Here is a 22786-nt window from a genome sequence, read left to right as displayed (position 1 = left end):
GCTTGTACACAAATGCTAGAAGTCTAAATAATAAGATGGGTGAACTAGAGTGCCTTGTGATAAAGGAGGATATAGATATACTAGGCATCACAGAAACCTGGTGGACTGAGAGCAATCAATGGGACACAATCATTCCAGGGTACAAAATATATCGGAAGGACAGAACAGGTCATGCAGGGGGATGAGTGGCAATATATGTGAAAGAAAGTGTAGATTCAAATGAAGTAAAAACCTTAAGCGAATCCACATGTTCCATAGAATCTCTATGGATAGAAATTTCATGCTCTAGTAAAAATATAACATTAGGGATCTATTATCAACCACCTGACCAGGACAGTAATTGTGATGATGAAATGCTAAGGGAAATTAGAGAGGCTATCAAAATTAAGAACCCAATAATAGTGGGGGATTTCAATTATCCCCATATTGACTGGGAACATTTCACTTCAGGACGAAATGCAGAGATAAAATTTCTCGATACTTTAAATGACTGCTTCATGGAGCAGCTGGTACGGGAACCCACAAGGGGAGAGGCAACTCTAGATTTAATCCTGAGTGGAGCGCAGGAGCTGGTCCAAGAGGTAACTATAGCAGGACCGCTTGGAAATAGTGACCATAATACAATAACATTCAACATCCCTGTGGTGGGAAGAACACCTCAACTGACCAACACTGTGGCATTTAATTTCAAAAGGGGGAACTATACAAAAATGAGGGGGTTAGTTAGACAAAAGTTAAAAGGTACAGGGACTAAAGTGAAATCCCTGCAAGTTGCATGGGCCCTTTTTAAAGACGCCATAATAGAGGCCCAACTTCAATGTATACCCCAAATTAACAAAAACAGTAAAAGAACTAAAAAAGAGCCACCGTGGCTTAACAACCATGTAAAAGAAGCAGTGAGAGATAAAAAGACTTCCTTTAAAAAGTGGAAGTCAAATCCTAGTGAGGCAAATAGAAAGAAGCACAAACACTGCCAACTTAAGTGCAAGAGTGTAATAAGAAAAGCCAAGAAGGAGTTTGAAGAACGGCTAGCCAAAAACTCCAAAGGGGTAATAAAATGTTTTTTAAGTACATCAGAAGCAGGAAGCCTGCTAAACAACCAGTGGGGCCCCTTGACGATCGAAATACAAAGGGAGCGCTTAAAGACGATAAAGTCATTGCGGAGAAACTAAATGGATTCTTTGCTTCAGTCTTCACGGCTGAGGATGTTAGGGAGATTCCCAAACCTGAGCTGGCTTTTGTAGGTGACAAATCTGAGGAACTGTCACAGATTGAAGTGTCACTAGAGGAGGTTTTGGAATTAATTGAAAAACTCAACATTAACAAGTCACCGGGACCAGATGGCATTCACCCAAGAGTTCTGAAAGAAACTCAAATGTGAAGTTGCAGAACTATTAACTAAGGTTTGTAACCTGTCCTTTAAATCGGCTTTGGTACCCAGTGACTGGAAGTTAGCTAATGTAATGCCAATATTTAAAAAGGGCTCTAGGGGTGATCCCGGCAATTACAGACCGGTAAGTCTAACGTCAGTACTGGGCAAATTAGTCGAAACAATAGTTAAGAATAAAATTGTCAGACACATAGAAAAACATAAACTGTTGAGCAATAGTCAACATGGTTTCTGTAAAGGGAAATGGTGTCTTACTCATCTATTAGAGTTCTTTGAAGGGGTCAACAAACATGTGGACAAGGGGGATCCGGTGGACATAGTGTACTTAGATTTCCAGAAAGCCTTTGACAAGGTCCCTCACCAAAGGCTCTTACATAAATTAAGCTGTCATGGGATAAAAGGGAAGGTCCTTTCATGGATTGAGAACTGGTTAAAGGACAGGGAACAAAGGGTAGGAATTAATGGTAAATTCTCAGAATGGAGAGGGGTAACTAGTGGTGTTCCCCAAGGGTCAGTCCTAGGACCAATCCCATTCAATTTATTCATAAATGATCTGGAGAAAGGGGTAAACAGTGAGGTGGCAAAGTTTGCAGATGATACTAAACTACTCAAGATAGTTAAGACCAAAGCAGATTGTGAAGAACTTCAAAAAGATCTCACAAAACTAAGTGATTGGGCAACAAAATGGCAAATGAAATTTAATGTGGATAAATGTAAAGTAATGCACATTGGAAAAAATAACCCCAACTATACATACAATATGATGGGGGCTAATTTAGCTACAACGAGTCAGGACAAAAGATCTTGGAGTCATTGTGGATAGTTCTCTGAAGATGTCCACGCAGTGTGCAGAGGCGGTCAAAAAAGCAAACAGGATGTTAGGAATCATTAAAAAGGGGATAGAGAATAAGACTGAGAATATATTATTGCCCTTATATAAATCCATGGTACGCCCACATCTCGAATACTGTGTACAGATGTGGTCTCCTCACCTCAAAACAGATATTCTAGCACTAGAAAAGGTTCAGAAAAGGGCAACTAAAATGATTAGGGGTTTGGAGAGGGTCCCATATGAGGAAAGATTAAAGAGGCTAGGACTCTTCAGCTTGGAAAAGAGAAGACTAAGGGGGGATATGATAGAGGTATATAAAATCATGAGTGATGTTGAGAAAGTGGATAAGGAAAAGTTATTTACTTATTCCCATAATACAAGAACTAGGGGTCACCAAATGAAATTAATAGGCAGCAGGTTTAAAACAAATAAAAGGAAGTTCTTCTTCACACAGCGCACAGTCAACTTGTGGAACTCCTTACCTGAGGATGTTGTGAAGGCTAGGACTATAACAATGTTTAAAAGGGGACTGGATAAATTCATGGTGGCTAAGTCCATAAATGGCTATTAGCTAGGATGGGTAAGAATGGTGTCCCTAGTCTCTGTTCGTCAGAGGATGGAGATGGATGGCAGGAGAGAGATCACTTGATCATTGCCTGTTAGGTTCACTCCCTCTGGGGCACCTGGCATTGGCCACTGTCGGTAGACAGATACTGGGCTAGATGGACCTTTGGTCTGACCCGGTACGGCCGTTCTTATGTTCTTATGTTCACACTCCAAACTCCTCATCTGCAGCCACAGCCCTCACCCCTGCACCCCATCCCTCTGCACCCCTCCCATCCCCAAACTCCCTCCCAGAACCTGCACCCCCTCCCTCCGTACCCCCTCCCATCCTCAAACTCCCTCCCAGAACTTGCATCCTCTCCCTCCGCGGACCCTCCCATCCCCAAATTCCTTCCTAGACCCTGCACCCTGCACCCCAATCCCCTGTCCCAGCCTAGGGCCTGCACCCCAGACCTCCTCCCTCACCCAAACTCCCTCCCAGAGCCTTGGGCAGATGGGGGGGGGTGGAGTTTGGGTGGGGGCGGGTTCTGGGCCCCACCAAAGTTTCTACAAACTGCCACCCCTGGGTGGGGGGGGGTCTCTGGAGGGGGCAGTCAGGGAGCAGGGGGGATTGGATGGGGCATGGGAGTCCTGGGGTCTGTCAGGGGGTGGGAGTGGATAGGGGTCAGGGCAGTCAGGGGACGGAGCAAGGAGGGTCTGGGGGGCCAGATAGGGTGGGGGAGGGGTCTCTGGAGGGGATGGTCAGGGGACAAGGAGCTGGGGAGTTGGATGAGTCAGGAGTTCTGGGGGGCTGTCAAGAGGCAGGAGTGTGTAGAGAGGTTGGGGCAGGCAGGGAGCAGGGGGGGTTGTATGGGTCGGGAGTTCTGGGGGTCCTGTCAAGGGTCAGGGAGTGGTTGGATGGGGCATGGAAGTCCCAGGAGTCTGTCTGGGGGCGAGAATGTGGATAAGGGTCGGGGCAGTCAGGGGACAGGTAGGGGGTAAAGTCCTAGGGAGGCAGTCAGGTGACAAGGATCAGGGAGGCTTATGGTCCTGGGGGGCAGTTAGGGGCAGGGGTCCCAGGAGGGGGTAGTCAAGGGACAAGGAGCAGGGGTGTTGGGAGTTCTGAGGGGGGCAGTCAGGGGGTGGGAAGTAGGAGGGAGTGAATGGGGCAGGGCAGGGGCAGGGCTAGGGCGGGGCTCCCAGGATGCACACCTATGATCAGGGTTGGAAGGGACCTCAGGAGGTCATCTAGTCCAACGCATTATTTTGTTTTTGAGTGAAGTTATGTCACAAAAAGATCTACATTTGTAAGTTGCACTTTCACAACAAAGAAATTGCACTACAGTACTTGTATGGGGTGAACTGAAAAATACTATTTCTTTAAAAAAAGAACAGGAGTACTTGTGGCACCTTAGAGACTAACAAATTTATTTCAGCATAAGCTTTCGTGGGCTACAGCTCACTTCTTCAGATGCATAGAATGGAACATATAGACATTCTATGCATCTGAAGAAGTGAGCTGTAGCTCACGAAAGCTCATGCTCAAATAAATTTGTTAGTCTCTAAGGTGCCACAAGTACTCCTGTTCTTTTTGTGGATACAGACTAACACAGCTGCTACTCTGAAACCCACTATTTCTTTGGTTTATCATTGTTACAGTGCAAATATTTGTAATAAAAAATAATATACACTTTGATTTCAGTTACAACACAGAATACAATGTATATGAAAATGTAGAAAAACATCCAAAAGATTTAATAAATTTCGATTGGTATTCTATTGTTTAACAGTGTGATTAAAACTGTGATTAATTGTCATTAATTTTTATAATCGCAATTAATTTTTTGAGTTAATCGCATGAGTTAACTGCGATTAATTAACTGACCTGGTACAAATGTAAGATATGCAAATCAAATCCAAACCTGGGGGAGAGATGGTGGTTGCAGACATACCCTTTAGAGCATTTGACAATTGTGCAGTAGTGCAAAATCCAGAGCTAGGCATTGTACATCTCAACCTGATTAAAAAAACCTTGTCCAATCTCAGTCAAAATGGGGCTGTGATCGCCAGAGTTGCTGCTCAGGATGAGACTCTGTAGAAAGCGATGAAGGCTCTTAGCACAGAGTGGCTGGGACAGCATGTTCACACTCCCTAGTACCAATTCAGTGGGAACATCTGAGTCCTAGATGGAATTTAGTTTAAAGGCACCAGGATGGTGAACCCTAAGTTGTTACAGAAAAATATGTTAAAAGGAATACATGATGATCATTTAGCGATTGAAAAATCTAAGAGAAGGCCTAGACATGTTGTTATACTTAAACAAAGCACACAAGGTTTTTTTATAGGGAGAAGGCAACACATTGCATTACTGAGAATACAGCAGTTAGCATATGTTTTTTAGTTACACACACACACTATGCACACAGTTCCACCAGTCGATGTTTATAGTTACCAGTCCAGAGTCTGGATTAATTTAGTGGCTAGCCAGATGGGTCACAGAGGGGAACTGGGCTCTGTTAGTTGTGATTTGATGCTCCTGGAGTAGTGGCAAGACAAACCCAAAGTTTTATGGCAAAACATTTTGTTTTTATAGGTTGTTTTTGTTGTTGAAGTTTATGGATTTTGCTGTGTTAGTTTATGACCGGTTACTTTTTAATTGGGGTAATTTTTGGATGTAAATATTTTAAAGCATTTCTGAGAGAGTTATTTTATTTTGGATTTGATTCAATTAATTGTTGTTAGGGGTGCTAGCTTTTACCTTAGGGTTATTAATTTGCCCTTTTTTCATTCTGGATGTGCGTTGATGGTTTTTTGGCATTAAGAAGTTTTGATAAGTGTTTTTGCTTTTTTTATTATTATTATTTGGTTAATAATGGCTTTTACACATTATTTTCCCTCGATGCATGCAGTTTTTATTTACACAGTTTTTTACAGAGACCTTTGAGAATACAAACAGCAGTATTTTATATTGAGCAAAATACGTTGTAAATTAAACCTTGCCAAGTTTTATAACCAAAACAATTTACATTGAGGTCCAGGCCTTCAACGTTCCTCTAATCTACTTAACATAGACACAATACAGGATTCTGTCTCTTACTAACTAAACCTTAAAACAAAGAACTAAAAGGGCCCAATTTGTAATGCATATGGGAAACAGAATTCCATAGTCCCAGAGGGTCATTCCTTTTTGCTATTTAAAAAGGGTGGCTGGCAGGATGAAATCAAATCATACATTAATTCTTATAGTACAATTATAAAATTCTGCTCCTACCATAAGTGACAAAGAGTCCTGTGGCACATTATAGACTAACAAATATTGGAGCATAAGTTTTCGTGGGCGAATGCCCATTTCGTCAGATGCATGGCAGTGTCTGATGAAGTGGGTATTCATTCACCCACGAAAGCTTATGCTCCAATACTTCTGTTAGTCTACAAGGTGCTACAGGACTCTTTGTTGCTTTTTACAGATCCAGACTAACACAGCTGCCCCTCTGATACCTGCTCCTACAATGTTTCATACTGACCTCAAATGAACAACGATATTGAGGAAGCTGTCAAGACTTGACACATATCTAAGAATACAGACCAAGTCAAACAAAAGAGCCCGTGTTGGTGACACAGGAAAAATTGCCCCCCTCCTCGCCCCAGAGCAATGTTTACATTGTTTGGAAAAAACTGTGTACTCTCACTTCCCTGAGATAGCCTTACTAGAAGATAGTACCGCTAAACAGCTGATTGTGCATATCAAATCTCTTTTTGCTAGGCACGGTATACCTGCCATAGTAATGTCTGACAATGGGCCACAGTTTATTAAGCATGAGTTTAAACAGGTTGCAGTGGGATTTGGGTTGAGACATGTAACCGTCAGCTCCTATTATCCCAAATCATAGAATCATAGATAATTAGGGTTGGAAGAGACCTCAGGAGGTCATCTAGTCCAGGGCTCTCAAACACGCGGCCCGCGGAATTATTTGCTGCAGCCTGCAAAGCTCCCAGCACCCTTCCCCCGCCCCCCTGAGTTATTTCCTGCGGCCGTCAAGCTTCCCTCCCCCGCTGCCCCCCTCCCCATCTCCGCTCCTCTTCCTATCTCCAGGCACTTCCTGCTGCCAAACAGCTGTTTGGCGGTGCTTAGCGTTTTCCAGGAGGGAGGGGGGAGAAGTGAGGAGCCATGCGCTCATGGGAGGAGGCAGAGAAGAGGCAGGGCAGGGGCGGGGATTTGGGGAAGGGGTTGGAATTGGTGTGGGGAAGGGATGGGAAGAGACGGGGCAGGGACGGGGCCTCATGGAAGGGGTGGAGTGGGGGCGGGGGAAGTGTGGGGGGGCTTTTGTACCTTAATATAAAAAGGTATCAATGATGCGTCCCTCGGGCCAATGTACTAGTCCTCATGTGGCCCTCGTGGTGATTTGAGTTTGAGATCCCTGATCTAGTCCAACCCCCTGCTCAAAGCTGGAGCAACCCCGACCAGGGCTTTGTCAAGCTGGGCCTTATCCAGTGGGTTAGTGGAAAACAGCATTAAAATAATGGAGTGGCTATTGGAAGAAGCTGCAGAGTCTGATCCATACTTAGCACTGTTAAATTACACCAATGAATCACGTGTGGCCACCTGCAGACATTTTGTTTAACAGAAAACTGAGAACTAAAATGCCTGGAATGAGAGAAGCTGATGTCAGAAGAACTGGGGATTTGCAAAAAATATATAAAGAGACAGATAAAGCTAAACAAAAATCAATATGATTTGGGGTCCCAGGAACTGCCACCACTTCATGAACATGATGCATCTCTGATGGGAGTCTGTGGTCACAAACAGAAATGATGTCACAAGAGATTGCCATGCAGTTGTATGAGGTGGTCACCCTAGACAGACACATATGGAGGAGGAATAGGTGATACTTTCTCCAACTTGGAGAAAGGAACTTGAAGGAAGGGAGATATGGTTCCCTGAGTTTGCTATTTTGCCGGTGAAGGCCTAAGTAAGGCAACAATCAGAAGAGAACAAACTGAACCCCAGACATAACACCACCAAAAGAGATGGACTCATTGCCTCCTGACAGCAGCAGCACTGGTATTTCACAGGAGACCCAAGCAATGGTGCAGGGCACGTCAGAGGTTAATTGAACACTTTTTAAGTTCAGTTAGTAGGTTGATTAAAAGTTTTTGGAATTGGGTGTTATTTCAATGTGGTTTGTTAAGTGTTGTTATTATTATTATTTATTATTTATTAAATTAGTCTGGGAAAAGAAGACGTGTTATTGGGAATTGTACCTAGAAGAGTGTTAGCTTCCCAGACAGGCAGTCTGGAAGAGGGGCGCTGCAGAAGCCCATGACCTGTCATGCAGAGGAGCCTGGACCTGGTCACTGAATACAGTGGATCTCCTTCAAGCATGTTGGGACCAGAGTGATTGTTGAACACCACACTCCTTGCTGAGTCACCCATCCCTCCAGCACAGCATTCCCTAGCACCACACTGTGGCATTAGGGGTCAGCACTGACTCAGAGGAGAGAGCCCCTCCCGCTGAGTCACCCACCCCACTCGCTGCAGCACAGCATCCTCTAGCACCACGCTGGGGCTCTGAGGTCAGTACTGATTAAAGCAGTGAAACTGGGCAACAGAGAAAGGGAGAGAGACAGATCTAGGATAGAAATGCTGAAAGGGAAAGGAGCTTCACAACTTCCCAGCTCCGACTGTCTCTGGAAATCATTGGGAGGTCAGCCAGTACGGGGTTATGGAACTGTCATTCTCACCCTGGGTTGGTGCCTCTGGCTGAGTCACCTGTTGGAAAAAGATGAGATAGTCACCTGTCATCTGGTGGAGCCAGAAACTCAGAACAAGCCAGGAGCCCACCTACTTCTCATCTTTAACCCTTTTGATCACAAGAGCGCATCACACCAAATCTATTTATCTATCATCCTCAAGCTCAGGCTTGGAAAAAATGGAGCTTCCAGGTCCCTGTTAATACCCAGAATTCCTGGGGAGAAATGCCTCACTGAGCTTAAATTTGATGATCAGTTTAACTGTGTGTGAGTTTAATCTCAGCTATTTATACACATTGATATGATTGTGATCTCAGACCAGTTTTGTATCTACGGAACTTCATTGACTTCAGTGGCATTACTTCTAATTTACACCAGCATATTGGAGAGCAGAATCTGGTCTTCAACCCGTTTATAGTCCTAGGGCTTGGCTACACTGGAGAGTTGCAGTGCTGGTGGTGGGTTTACAGCGCTGCAACTTAGTAACTGTCCACACCTGCAAGGCACATCCAGAGCTGCATCTCCCTGGCTGCAGCGCTGGCCGTACACCTGATCTGCCTCAGGTATAACGAGTGCAGCGCTGGTGATGCAGCGCTGGGGAGCAAGTGTAAACAGTGATTAATCTTACTACGCTGTAACTGACCTCTGGAGACTTCCCAAAATGCTGTAAGTACCAGATAACATTGTTTTGTTGTGAACTTTGTTTTGTGGGAATTCCTTTGGAATGTGCACAGCTAGTGTTTGCTTGAGGAGAGAGATAATTTGCTTGAGGAGAGAAGCGGGGGAAGGGGGGGTCCGTTTTGAAACAGCTGCTTATGTGGTCTGAAGGCTATTTGAATTTAGTGAATAAGAGAGGGGTGGGGGAAGGGGTCGAAAGTTTTAAAATGATTGAAGGTTGGTGCTGTGTATCTTCCAGTCCTTAGAACTTGCAAGGCAGGGAGCTCACAAAAATCAGCTCCAAAAATCCACTCTCTCTGTCTCCCCCACGCTCCCTGTCACACTCCACCCCACCCCGCCTCTTTTGAAAAGCACGTTGCAGCCACTTGAACGCTGGGATAGCTGCCCATAATGCACCACTCCCAGCAGCGCTGCAAATGCTGCAAATGTGGCCACACTGTCAGTGTGGCCACACTGCAGCGCTTTCCCTACACAGCTGTATGAAGACAGCTGTAACTCCCAGCGCTGCACACCTGCAAGTGTAGCCATGGTCCAAGACACAAATGGCAGCCAGGGACTGGTCTGTCTCTTCCTTGGCTGCAGTAATAAGGAGACAGACAGAAGTAGATTTGAGAATCAAGCCTTTTGTTTTCTCCATTGATTTTTTGTTTGTTTTTTTTCACCTGAGTTTGGCCATTCACAAATTTTTAAAAATTGTTGGTATCAGTTTAGTGCTGACGAAAAGCTCTGGACTCATGGCCCATTAATGACTGACAGGTTCACGCTGGGCAGACCCCCCAAATTACTCCACCAATAGGCCTTAACGCTGACCTGGGGGGCCAACCGCTATGGTTGAGACAGGAGTTGTCTCACATTCCCCAGTTCACTTTACAGAGGAAAATTCTATTTATTTATTTAGAAGTAAAATTAGAAAACTGCCTGTCCAAGGTCCTAGGCATCCTGACACAATGAATTATGCCCTACATATAATTAAAATACATTTCAGCAGCAGCTAAATCATCTGTTCCACCAGAAGTCAGCCAGACAGCCACCTACCCCTTCATCCTCTCAAATTAACGACTTAAATAAAACACATTTAGATTTCTTGATCGATCAAAAATAAATCAAATCATTGTTCTGTTTTTATACAAATCTCTGAGAAGATCTTGGGAACCTGAATGTGTCCTGAATATTTCTAAATAATGTTTAACAAAATGAAACTTCCTCCCCCTCCCGAAAGCCATTACCTACCATTTTAAAATTTAATATCATAAGTTAAAAACCATATGGGAAATCTCAAAATATATTAACTGATATATAACCAAAAAAACCCCAGAGACACACCTACACCCACACAAAGATACATGCTACACACACACATAATAATACACATATACTAATATACACACACTAGTATTGTCTGTTTACCTTTCTCTGTGCCAGCAGCCATGGCTTCTTCTCATTATACTTCCAGCATCTGGGGCTCTCTTCTTTTATTGAGATGCTTTCCCTCTTTCAGTTTCTATTCCTGAGCATTGAAGCTTTCGAACCATGCTTACGCATGTTCAGTAGCACCTTACGCTGAGCAATTAGTCCAGAGGTTCTCAACCTCTGGGGCACAGCCCCCTGGGAGGGCGTGATAAGGTTATCGGGGGCACAAAGCCCTGATGGGACCATGCTGAAAGGCTGGAGTCAGTAGGGAGCCCTGTTCAGCAGGAGGCCAGTGCTCAAGAGTGCATCTTTTCACTCTCCTGCAGTCCCTGGTCCTTCAGTGATGTCCTGTTCAGATGAGGAGCGAGACAGGTAGGGAGCTGAGTCCAAACAGCCAAGACTGCCTGATTGGTGCAAGCAGTGGAAGGTTTCCTCAACTGCCCCATGGTTAGTACCTTCCACCCCCTGGGGTACTGGGCACCTCACCCCCAGCCCCTGTGAGTGCATAACCCTGTCAAAAAGAGGGGTGTGTGCATGGGGCATGAAGCTCTGAAGTGGGGCTCAGCAAAAAAAAAAGTTTGGGAACCTCTGTACTACAAGTAAAAAAGCCATCCCCCTGACGGACATAAGTGACACCGGCCAGCGCTGTGTGGGCGGGTGAGCGGGACAAATTCCATAAACAGTAAACGGGGGCGTGACTGGAAAGGTTTGTGCATCACTGAATTAGTCCCATTGACTTAGGTAGGGCTACAGTATCTCGGGGCAAGTCTACGTGTCAAGCGCCGCTATCGTGCTTTAAGGAAAATGGTCCAAAACTATGTCTACACTAGAGAGCTTACAGCAGCACAGCTGTACCATTGCAACTGCGCCGCTGTAAGTTCTGTCATGGAGCCGCTCTATGTGGGCGGGAGAGAGCTCTCCTGATGACATAATAAAACCAACTCCAGGAGTGGCGGTAGCTACGTCGGCGGAAGCTCTCCCACATAGTGCTGTCCACACCGGTGCTTTTGTCAGTGAAACTTATGTTGCTAATGGGGGTGGTTTTTTCGCACCCCTGAGCGACATAGGTTTTGCCGACATAAGTGGTAGAGTAGACGTGGCCTAAGCAAACGAAAGAGAGCTCTCCCGTCAGTGTAGTTAATCCACCTTCCCAAGAGGCGGTAGCTATGACGACGGGAGAAGTACTCCAGTATAGCGCTTCAGTGAAGTTGCTACCTGCACCAACAGGAGGAGTTTTCCTGTCGGCATAAATAATCCACCTCCCAGAGAGGTGATAATTAGGTCAACTGGAGAATTCTCCTGTCAACGTAGTGTTATCTTCAGCAGGGGTTAGGTCAGTACGGTATAACTACATTAACTCAGGGGTATAGATTTTTCACACCTCTGTGCGAGGTGTTTATACCCATATAGGCCTGTAGTGTAGACCTTACTTTGAACAATTACAGTAACTCCTCACGTAAAGTTGTCCCGCTTAACGTTGTTTCGTTGTTATGTTGCTGATCAATTAGGGAACATACTCAGTTAAAGTCATGCAATGTTCCACTATTACATTGTTTGGCTGCCTGCTTTCTCCACAGCTGGCAGCCTCTCTACACCCCCACCCCAGCACCTCCTGCCCGCCAGCAGACCCCATGGATCAGCACCTTCCCCCTCCTATCCCGCCTCCTGCCTGTGGCAATCAGCTGGCTTGTGGGGTTTTGGAGGGAGGAGGGAGGGGGGAGGAGTGAGGACTCAGTGCACAGGCTCCCCCTCCCTCCCCTGCCTCCTGAACTCGGCAATCAGCTGGCTTGCGGACTTTAGAAGGGAGGGAAGGGAGAGGTGAGGAGCCAGGACGCAGTGTGCAAAGTAAAGGGGGAGGAGGTGGGGGGGAGAAGAGGCAGGTCAAAGGTGGGGGCTTGGGGGAAGGGGGGCAGTGGGTGGGCTGAGGGTTGAGCCCCCCGCCCCGGTGCTTGCGGAGTAGGGGAAGCTGCCCTGGAACCTAACCCCCCCCATTTACATTAATTCTTATGGGGAAATTGGATTCGCTTAACATCGTTTCACTTAAAGTCGCATTTTTCAGGACCATAACTACAACGTTAGGTGAGGAGTTACTGTAGTCCCATTGACCAAGGGCTGATCTACACTGGGAACTTACATCAGCAAAGCTATGTGTCTCAGGGGGTGAAAAATCCACAGCCCCTGAATTCTTCCATCGACCTAGCTATCGCCTCTCAGGGAGCTGGATTAACTATGCTGATGGGAGAACCCCTCCTGTCAGTGTAGGGAGTGCCTACACTGACATGCTACCGCAGTGCAGCTGTATTGCTATAGTGGTTTAAGTGTAGATATACCCGTAGGTGAGACTACTCACAGAGTACAGCACTACTCATTGTACAGAAGGTGGCAAAATTAGACCCTCAGAGTAGAGTAACCTGTTTCTGACCCTCAGAGATTACAGTCACTACTCTGAAGAGAGTGACTAAACCCTTGAGTCTAGGCTCTGGCAGGGTTAGGAATACAGCTCTTGCTACCTTCTTAACATTGTTTCCTGCTTGCAGAGGGCCGCCCAGCACCAGAAATGCTCATGGAATCCTTCACCCGCTAGAACAACCAGCATATGTCTTCACTGGGGAAAAATAAAAAAAGCATGTTCTTAACTCAGGCCTGGCCTACACTATGAAATTAGGTCAGTATAACTATGTCGCTGAGGGGTGTGAAAAATCCACACCCACTGAGCAACGCTGGTAAACTGACCTAACCCCTGCTGAAGACAACACTACATTGACAGGAGAATTCTCCAGTCGACCTAGTTATCATCTCTCTGGGAGGCAGATTATATATGTCAACAGGAAAACTCTTCCTGTTGGTAGCATCTTCACTGAAGCGCTATAGCTGCAGCGGTGCTAGTGTCACAGTTTATCTGTAGGCAAGCCCTCGAGCGAGCTAAAGAAGGAAAGCATCCCAGTAAAGGAAGACACGACCCCAGAAATTGGGGCTAACTCAGGTTAGCTAACTTGGGTCAAAATAGCATTCAAGACTGGGCAACTCTGGCTTTAACTTGTGTTAGCAGCTTTAGTTCAACCCCAAGCTCTCCTGTAGGCTTTAACGTGAGCTGCTAAACTGAACTAAAACCCAGGATGCTGTGTTTTCACTGGCTATTTTAACCTATGTTAGCTAACCCAGGTACGGACACACACCCAGCCACAGAGAGGGACCTCTCTAGGGGAACCATACAGAGCACTCATTCAGACAGCGCCACGCACAGGGCCCTGCACTGACAGTCTTGGGAAATGAGCAGAGACTAAGCAACCGATAATCTGGGGGTTAATCCTCCACTGGCTTCCAGAGAGGTTTCATCTTGTGGTAAAGAGTGGGGAGGAGAGACAGAGAATTGAAACCTGTGGTTTATTTCTCAGCCACAAATTTATCATCCGGAGAAAACCTTTTCCTCTGTGGATCTCAGAGAGTGATGAGGGGTGTTGTCATTTCTTGTGATATGTTATGATCTAGGGTTACTCCTGGTTAGCTGCTTATGCCAAGGCTTTTGGGGACTTATGCCTTGTTTAGCTAAACTATTGTCTTACAAGCCGTGTAGGCTCATTACATTACTTGTCTTAACTTGTCTTATACCCATGCAATACCTAGCAAATACCTATAGGCTACAGGCCCCTCCCACACCTGAAAGCACCTGAGCTGGGGCTCTCCGTTCCCCCCACAAAACCCTTTTTGTCTGCACCTGTCATAAACAGATAGTTAGGGGTTAATGTCTCTTTTACCTGTAAAAGGTTAAGAAGCTCAGTAAACCTGGTTGACAAGATACTTTCAAATCTTGTTGGAGGGAAGTCTTTGTTTTGTGTTCTTTGTTTGGTTGTTGTTCTCTCTTGGATCTAAGAGAGGCCAGACGTGCAACCAGGTTTCTCCAATCTTTCTGAAACAGTTTCTCATGTGCAAGATAGTAAGTACTAGCTAGAAGGCGGATTAGTCTTTTGTTTGTTCTCTTTACTGCAAATGTGTATTTTGCTGGAAGGATATGTTACCTCTGTTTGCTGTAACTTGTACTTATGCTAGTGGGGAGGGAGTCCTTCTAGTCTATATAAGCTGAATACCCTGTAAGCATTTCCATCCTGATTTTACAGAGATAATTTTTACCTTTTCTTTTTCTTTAATTAAAAGCTTTCTTTTTAAGAACCTGATTGATTTTTCTTTGTTTTAAGATCCAGGAAATTGGGTCTGGACTCACCAGGGATTGGTGGGGAGGAAAAGGAAGGGGGATGGTTAATTTCTCCTTGTGTTAAGATCCAAGGCGTTTGGATCCGTGTTCCCCAGGGAAAGGTTTGGGGGGAATGGAAAGTGTACCAAAACACTCATATTTTTGGTTGGTGGCAGCGCTATCAGATCTAAGCTAGGATTTAAGCTTAGAAGGGTACATGCAGGTCCCCAGCTTTTGGACGCTAAAGTTCAGAGTGGGGAACAAACCCTTGACAGCACCTTTCTCTCCTGAGATCACAGAACAGTATTCTTTTTTGGTGTGAGTTACTCCACTCAGCGCTTTAAAAAAGACAAAATATCATTTCCCACAAGCATTGCTGCTGGAATACAGTGCAGAACCCCAACTTTTAAGGTACCCACTAAACCTTCCCATTCCAAATGTACCTTAACCAAAGGTATAGGAATTTTTAAATCTTTCCAAAGTCAGGAGTTTTATCTCCTAGCCAGGAAACATCTTTGACCATGCTTTCCCAGACCAGAGGGATCTGGGAACCAGTATCTCTGCACCTTAGATGTTCTTTGTCATTCACTTTGGCAACTTTAATAAATTCGGTGTCTTTCTCCAACAGGTCAGACCTCACAGAATTAATCAGGGTCCCAGAGGTACTTTGTTATAATGACAGGTGCATTGTACGGTGGGGGGTGAGCTTAACTTCCCTTATTGTAGGGCAATTATTCCTCAGGTGTTCAGTGGACTCACACATGAAACACCTTCTTGGACCATTGTCCCGTACAGAGGGGTCTGTGAGCATAATTTCTAGGAGGGGATCCATTCTGGGGAAGTTAGTGCCTGGGCTCCCAACTACCCTTTCTCTTCCCAGGGACAAAACAGAACTCCCCTGCCTCCTTAACGCTGGGCTTCGTCCCTCCCCTCTGTGGCTTGCGCCCACTGTATGCACTGGACTCAGTCACATCTGCTGCTTTTTGGAGAGGGCCTAGGGATTCATTCATCCCAAATAGCTTGTTCAGCTTCTTCAGAAGATATGCTTAGGAACTGCTCCAGTGCAAAAAGATCAGACAACTGTTTATTACTCTCTGTCCCCTCCCCCGGACCCATTTTTGCATCAAATCACACAACGTATACACATATTCTCCATGACTCATATTGTCATTCAGTTTGAAGGTTCTAAATTTTGTTCTATGGACCTCCAGGGCAATCTGGAACCTTGGCAATACAGTCTTTGTAAATTCACCATACGTCAACGCTTGTTCAATTTCCATGTCATTAAATAAATGTAAAGTTTTCCCTGAGAGCGTAGTCACCAAAGTTGAGAATTTCTTGTCCTCTGGATCTTTATGCACCTCATACAACCTTTCAAAAGGAGTGTGTATTCTTCAGTACAGTCTGCTTCTTTGTATGCAGGGCACACAAAGGGAGTCCCTTGGGGAAAGAGAGCACCAGTGGGGTCTATCCACGCCTTTGTATCACGTCCAGGTTACATAGCCTCTCCTCTTTTTCAAGAGCTTCTTTGTCTTTCAGCTCCATGGCTCATTGATGGGCAGTTGCTTCTTCTTCTTGGGCCCACTTGTGAGCTTCTTCTTGCTCTTTGGCTCTTCTGTCCATTCCCTATTTTTGGTATTCACAATCTCTCTCTCGTTGTTCTGCTTCCCATTTGTGCTGCTTTCTCTGCCTCTTTTTAGGGCTTTTTACCTCTTATCCAATTTAGCCAGTTCTAATTTAGCGATTGTCATTCATTTTAAATGTCTTTTGTTCTATTTCCCTTTCCCAAAATAAACAAACAAAAGAATAAAACTGTAACCTTTCTTTGACTGTTCCCAGCCTTAGCACTTGAAAATCATTTAAATCTATTTGACCAAACCTTGCCAAGCAGGTAACAATCAGTGAGCTCCAGGCCTGAGCTACTTGGAGATGTTTCTTTGCAATGCATAGCCTCTACCCCTGTACATTCACAAAAGATATTAAGTTCACGGCTCTGTTAAAGAGTCAGTATATCACAGTTTATTAATTTAAGTGGGGTAATTTAGTTGGGATTACTGGAGCTAGCGAGCAGGAGCAGCTAACCGGGGAGTTTTGCGAGGGAGTTTGGAGGGGGAGTGCAAGGGGGACTAGATACTCTTACCATTCTTTAAACTTCAGGCCAAAACCACCCCCTGATAAAAACAAAACATCAACAAAGGAATGAGCTGCAGGAGTAAAAAGAGAATGCCTGCCAAAGTCCAGCAACCGAGTGGGAGCTATCCAGTTTATTGCACTCAATGCAACATGTATGATTACCTGCCCTATGGGCAGGTGACATATGTTGCATTCGGTGCAAATAGCTCCTGGCCCTCAGAGACTGTGTACAGGCTTTGGAGACCAGAGTGGCTGAACTGGAGGAGCTAAGGGAGACAGACAGGTACACAGATGAGACTTTCCAGGACACAGTAGAATGGTTCTACCCCTGGTCTGACAGCTTCTGTGCTGTTGAGGAGGATGAAAGTCTCAGGGAAGGAGAACATCTAACTGGAGCAGAGGGAAACGATCTCAGAGTTGGGACCCTACTTCCAGATGACATTGTGGTATCCTCTTGCACTGAGGATACCTCTCTGGGGGAGGGAACTCCAGTTATTAGGAAGAGACAGGTATTAGTAATGGGCGATTAGATCATTAGAAACATAGACAGCTGGCTTTGTGATGACCAGGAGAACCACATGGTGACTTGCCTGCCTGGTGTGAAGGTTGCGGATCTCTTGAGATATCTAGATAGACGTATGTATAGTGCTGGGGAGGAGCTGGTAGTTGTGGTACATGTAGGTACCAATGACATAGAAAAGAATAAGAGAGAGGTCCCGAAGGCCCAATTTATGCTGCTAGGTAAGAGATTGAAGTCCAGAACCTCCATGGTAGCATTCTCTGAAATGCTTCCAGTTCCACTTGCAGGGCCAGGTAGACAAACAGAACTGCAGGGTCTCAATGCGTGGATGAGACAATGCTGTAGGGGGGAGAGGTTTAGATTTATTAAGAACTGGGGAAACTTTTGGGAAAGGGGGAGCTTATACAGGAAGGATGGGCTCCACCTAAACCAAAATGGAACCAGATTGCTGGCACTTAACGTTAAAAAGGTCACAGAGCAGTTTTAAACTAAGGGCTGGGGGAAAGCCGACAGGTGTGGAGGAGCACATGGTTCAGACAGAGACATCCCTTAGGGGAGGATCTATTAATGGAGATTCGCTATGTCCTAGTAAGGAGGAGAGGATGGAAGATGATAAAATAGAGGTAGGATCTGATGGGAAACAGTCAAATGGCATCATGTAATGGCAGACAGCTAAAAAAAGTGCTTATATACAAATGCTAGAAGTCTAAATAATAAGATGGGGAAACTAGAGTGCCTTGTATTAAATGAGGATATTGATATAACAGGCATCACAGAAACTTGGTGGAATGAGGATAATCAATGGGACACAGTAATACCAGGGTACAAAATATATTGGAAGGACAGAACAGGTTGTGCTAGTGTGGGAATGGCATTATATGTGAAAGAAAGCGTAGAATCAAATGAAGTAAAAATCTTAAATGAACAAAACTGTACCATAGAATTTCTATGGATAGTAATTCTATGCTTGAATGATAAGAATATAGCAGTAGGGATATATTACCGACTGCCTGATCAAGATGGTGATAGTGACTGTGAAATGCTCAATGGGATTAGAGAGACTATAAAAATAAAAAAACTCAGTAATAATGGGGGATTTCAACTATCTCCATATTGAATGGGTACATATCACCTCAGGACGGGATGCAGAGATAAAGTTTCTTGACACCTTAAATGACTGCTTCTTGGAGCAGCTAGTCCTGGAACCCACCAGAGGAGAGGCAGTTCTTGATTTAGTCCTAAGTGGAGCACAGGATCTGGTCCAAGAAGTGAATATAGCTGGACAGTTTGGTAATAGTGACCATAATATAACGAATTTTAACATCTCTGTGGCAGGGAAAACACCACAGCAGCCCAACACTATAGCATTTAATTACAGAAAGGGGGACTATAAAAAAATGAAGAAGTTAATTAAACAGAAATTAAAAGGCACAGTGCCAAAAGTGAAAACCTTGCAAGCTGCATGGAAACTTTTTAAAGACACCATAATAGAGGCTCAACTTAAATTTAAAAAATTAAAAAACATAGTGAGAGAACCAAAAAAGTGTCCCTGTGGCTAAACAACAAACTAAAAAAAAGTCAGTCAGAGGCAAAAAAGCACCCTTTAAAATGTGGAAGATAAATCCTAGTGAGGAAAATAGAAGGGAGCATAAACTCCAGCAAATGAAGCATAAAAATTAAATTAGGAAAGACAAAAAAGAGTTTGAAGAATGGCTAGCCAAAGTCTCAAAAAGTAATAACAAAAAATTGTTTAGCTACATCAGAAGCAGGAAGCCTGCTAAACAACCAGTGAGGCCACTGGACGATCGAGATGCTAAAGGAGCACTCAAGGACGATAAGGCCATCTTGGAGAAACTAAATGAATTCTTTGCATCGGTCTTCATGGCTGAGGATGTGAAGGAGATTCCCAAATCTGAGCTATTCTTTTTAGGTGACAAATCTGAGGAACTGTCCCACAATGAGGAGTGATTAGAGGAGGTTTTGGAACAAATTGATAAATTAAACAGCAATAAGTCACCAGGACCAGATGGTATTCACTCAAGAGTTATGAAGGAACTCAAATATGAAATTGCACAGCTACCAACTGTGGTGTAACCAATCATTTAAATCAGCTTCTGTACCAAATGACTGGAGGATAGCTAATATGAAGCCAATTTTTAAAAAGGGCTCCAGTGGTGATCCTGATAATTACAGGCTGGTAAGCCTGACTTCAGTACCGGGCAAACTGATTGAAACTATAGCAAAGAACAGAATTATCAGACACATAGATTAACATAATTTGTTGGGAAAGAGTCAAGATGTTTTTTGTAAAGGGAAGTCATGCCTCACCAGTCTACTATAATTCTTTGAGGGGGTCAACAAGCATGTGGACAAGGGGGATCCAGTGAATATAGTGTACTTAGATTTTCAGAAGACCTTTGACAAGGTCCCTCACCAAAGGCTCTTAAGCAATGTAAATTGTCATGGTATAAGAGGGAAGGTCCTCTCATGGATTGGTAACTGATAGGAAACAAAGGGAAGGAATAAATGGTCAGTTTTCAGAATGGAGAGAGGTAAATAGTGGTTTCCCCCAGGGAACTTTACTGGGCCAAGTCCTATTCAACATATTTATAAAAGAACTGGAAAAAGAGTAAACAGTGAGGCAGCAAAATGTGCAGATGATACAAAACTACTCAAGATAGGTAAGTCCAAAGCAGACTGCAAAGAGCTACAAAAGGATTTCACAAAACTGGGTGACTGGACAAAAAATGGCAGATGAAATTCAGTGTTGATAAATGCAAAATAATGCACATTGGAAAACATAATCCCACCCTATACATATAAAACAATGGGGTCTAAATTAGCTGTTGCCACTCAAGAGGGAGATCTTGGAGTCATTGTGGATAGTTCTCTGAAAACATCCACTCAATGTACAGCAGCAGTCAAAAAAGTAAACTGAATGCTGGGAATAATTAAGAAAGGGATAGATAATAAGACAGAAAATATCATATTGCCTCTATATAAATTCATGGTATGCCCACATCTTGAATACCGTGTGCAGATGTGGACGCCTCATCTCAAAAAAGATATATTGGAGTTGGAAAAGGTTCAGAAAAGGGCAACAAAAATGATTAGGGATATGGAACGGCTTCCATATGAGGAGAGATTAATAAGATTGGGACTCTTTAGCTTTGAAAAGAGACGACTAAGGGGAGATATGATAGAAGTCTATAAAATCTTGACAGGTGTGGAGAAAGTAAATAAGGAAGTGTTATTTACTCCTTCTCATAGCACAAGAACTAGGGGTCACCCAATGAAATTAATAGGCAGCAGGTTTAAAACAAACAAAAGGAAGTATTTCTTCACACAATGCACAGTCAACCTGTGGAACTCTTTGCTAGAGGATGTTGTGAAGGCAAAGACTATAACAAGGTTCAAAAAAGAACTAGATAAGTTCATGGTGGATAGGTCCATCAATGGCTATTAGCCAGGATGGGCAGAGATGGAGTCTCTAGCCACTGTTTACCAGAAGCTGGGAATGAGCGACAGGGAATGGATCATTTGACGAGTGCCTGTTCTGTTCATTCTCTATGGAGCACCTGGCATTGGCCACTGTTGGAAGACAGGATACTGGGCTAGATGGACCCTTGGTCTGAGCCACTATGTTCATTGTTATGTTATTATGTACTTCCCTTGAAACGCTGCACTGAGTTGGTTTATACTAGAAAAAGTAAAACAAGTTTATTAACAAATGAGCTGATACTGAGGGATACCCAGTGAAAGAGATAAAGGCAGAGGTGGTTGCAAGGAAATAAAAGTGAAAACATGCATCTAAAAGTCTAAAACAATCTAACCAGATACAGTCCTTGTTCAAATGGTTTATTTTACCCACAGTCTTCTTTTCAGCTATTTACCTCATAGCCTGGCCAGGACCCATCACAGACATCAAAGAGCTTGGTTTCTTTGTCTACAGAATGTGAAGGATAAAGACGAAGTCTCTCCCTGGTCCTTATATTCCCAAAGGGATATCTTTGGGCTTGGCTACACTCGAAACTCCAAAGCGCTGCCACGGGAGCGCTCCCGCAGCAGCGCTTTGAAGTGCGAGTGTGGTCGCAGCGCCAGCGCTGGGAGAGAGCTCTCCCAGCGCTGCAGGTACTCCACCTCCTCATGGAGATTAGCTTACAGCACTGGGAGCCGCGCTCCCAGCGCTGGGGCACTGTTTACACTGGCGCTTTACAGCGCTGTAACTTGCTGCGCTCAGGGGGGTGTTTTTTCACACCCCTGAGCGAGAAAGTTGCAGCGCTGTAAAGCGCCAGTGTAGCCAAGGCCTTTGTCTTACAAGTCAGGAAGACCTCCTGTGGATTCAGACTCCTGTGTCTCTCTGGGGTATTGGAGCCATGTTAATTCTCTGTCTTTCCAGTTCAGGATCAGGATAACCTAGATGGTTTAGCTTAATGGCTTTATTTATTGCTAATATGTAAATTGAGGTAAACACACATTCCTTTGTTTAGAACAGACTTGTTTACCACCTTTACCTAGGCTACTCTGTCTGGTCTTACACATGTTTTAGTAACATCATGCAGAGGAAATTTACAATGTCACATATAATGTCAACACATGCATTTTAAAATTATGTTAATAACCAGCATGTTATTAACTTTCATATGATACCTCACAAGGCATATTATATACATGTATTATTGCAGAAGCATGTAAGGCAGTGGTCTCCAAACTTTAGAGGATCAAAACCCCCTTTCCCCCACTCTGTGCCCCGCCCTCCCCCCGGAGCCAGGGCCAGGATCGGGCCGGACAGAAGTAAGGGGGGCCAGCAGCTGGGGGCAGGGCCAGAGCAGAACCGAGGGCAGGGTGGGGCAGGGCTGGAGCTCCCTCCCTACGTCCTGTGAGGGCTGGCCCAGCCCGCCCCGCCCCAATGTTCTTCCACACACCCCCACAGGGGGGCATGCCCCACAGTTTGGGGACCTCTGCACTATGGTAATACAAAGAATAAATAATAATACAAATGCAGCAGCCGCTCATATATATAGGCATAAGACACTTGGGAACCAGCATGGAAAACAGCAGGAGGTCCGTTAATATTATTTTGGCCACTAACTGTGCTCCTAAAAGCATGCCTGTCAATCTGTGTGCTGTTGTGGTGTAAAGATAGGAACACTTCAGTGCGCATGCTACAGTGATGCACAACCAGTCTGTCAACAAGAGCAAAGTCCAGCAGTTAGGTCTCTTCTCACTTTCTGGAGACACTGCTGTGATGAGCATGTGTGTTATTTGAGGATGGCATTGTCCACTGTTTTTTGGCTGTGGAGGGACCATGGCCCACTAATCCCACTGAGGTCTTAAAGC

The 22786-nt window shown here is 44.6% G+C and overlaps 1 protein-coding gene across 1 annotated transcript in view; it reads right to left on the bottom strand.

Moving 5' to 3' along the window:
- The window catches only part of LOC123355797 (C->U-editing enzyme APOBEC-1-like), a 43401-nt gene extending 32740 nt beyond the window's left edge, over positions 1 to 10661 (bottom strand). Inside the window, exons 1-2 of the mRNA XM_044998514.1 lie at positions 10602 to 10661; positions 8508 to 8535 (exon numbers count right to left, since the gene is read on the bottom strand). Of these exons, the coding sequence (XP_044854449.1) occupies positions 8508 to 8535; positions 10602 to 10623 (50 nt within the window). The 5' untranslated portion in view covers positions 10624 to 10661. The remainder of the gene's footprint in view (positions 1 to 8507; positions 8536 to 10601) is intronic.
- Between the last annotated feature and the right edge of the window lie 12125 nt (positions 10662 to 22786).

Source organism: Mauremys mutica, chromosome 1 (assembly GCF_020497125.1).
Source record: "Mauremys mutica isolate MM-2020 ecotype Southern chromosome 1, ASM2049712v1, whole genome shotgun sequence".
Taxonomy (NCBI): Eukaryota; Metazoa; Chordata; order Testudines; family Geoemydidae; genus Mauremys; species Mauremys mutica.
This window is presented reverse-complemented; position numbering and strand designations above follow the sequence as displayed.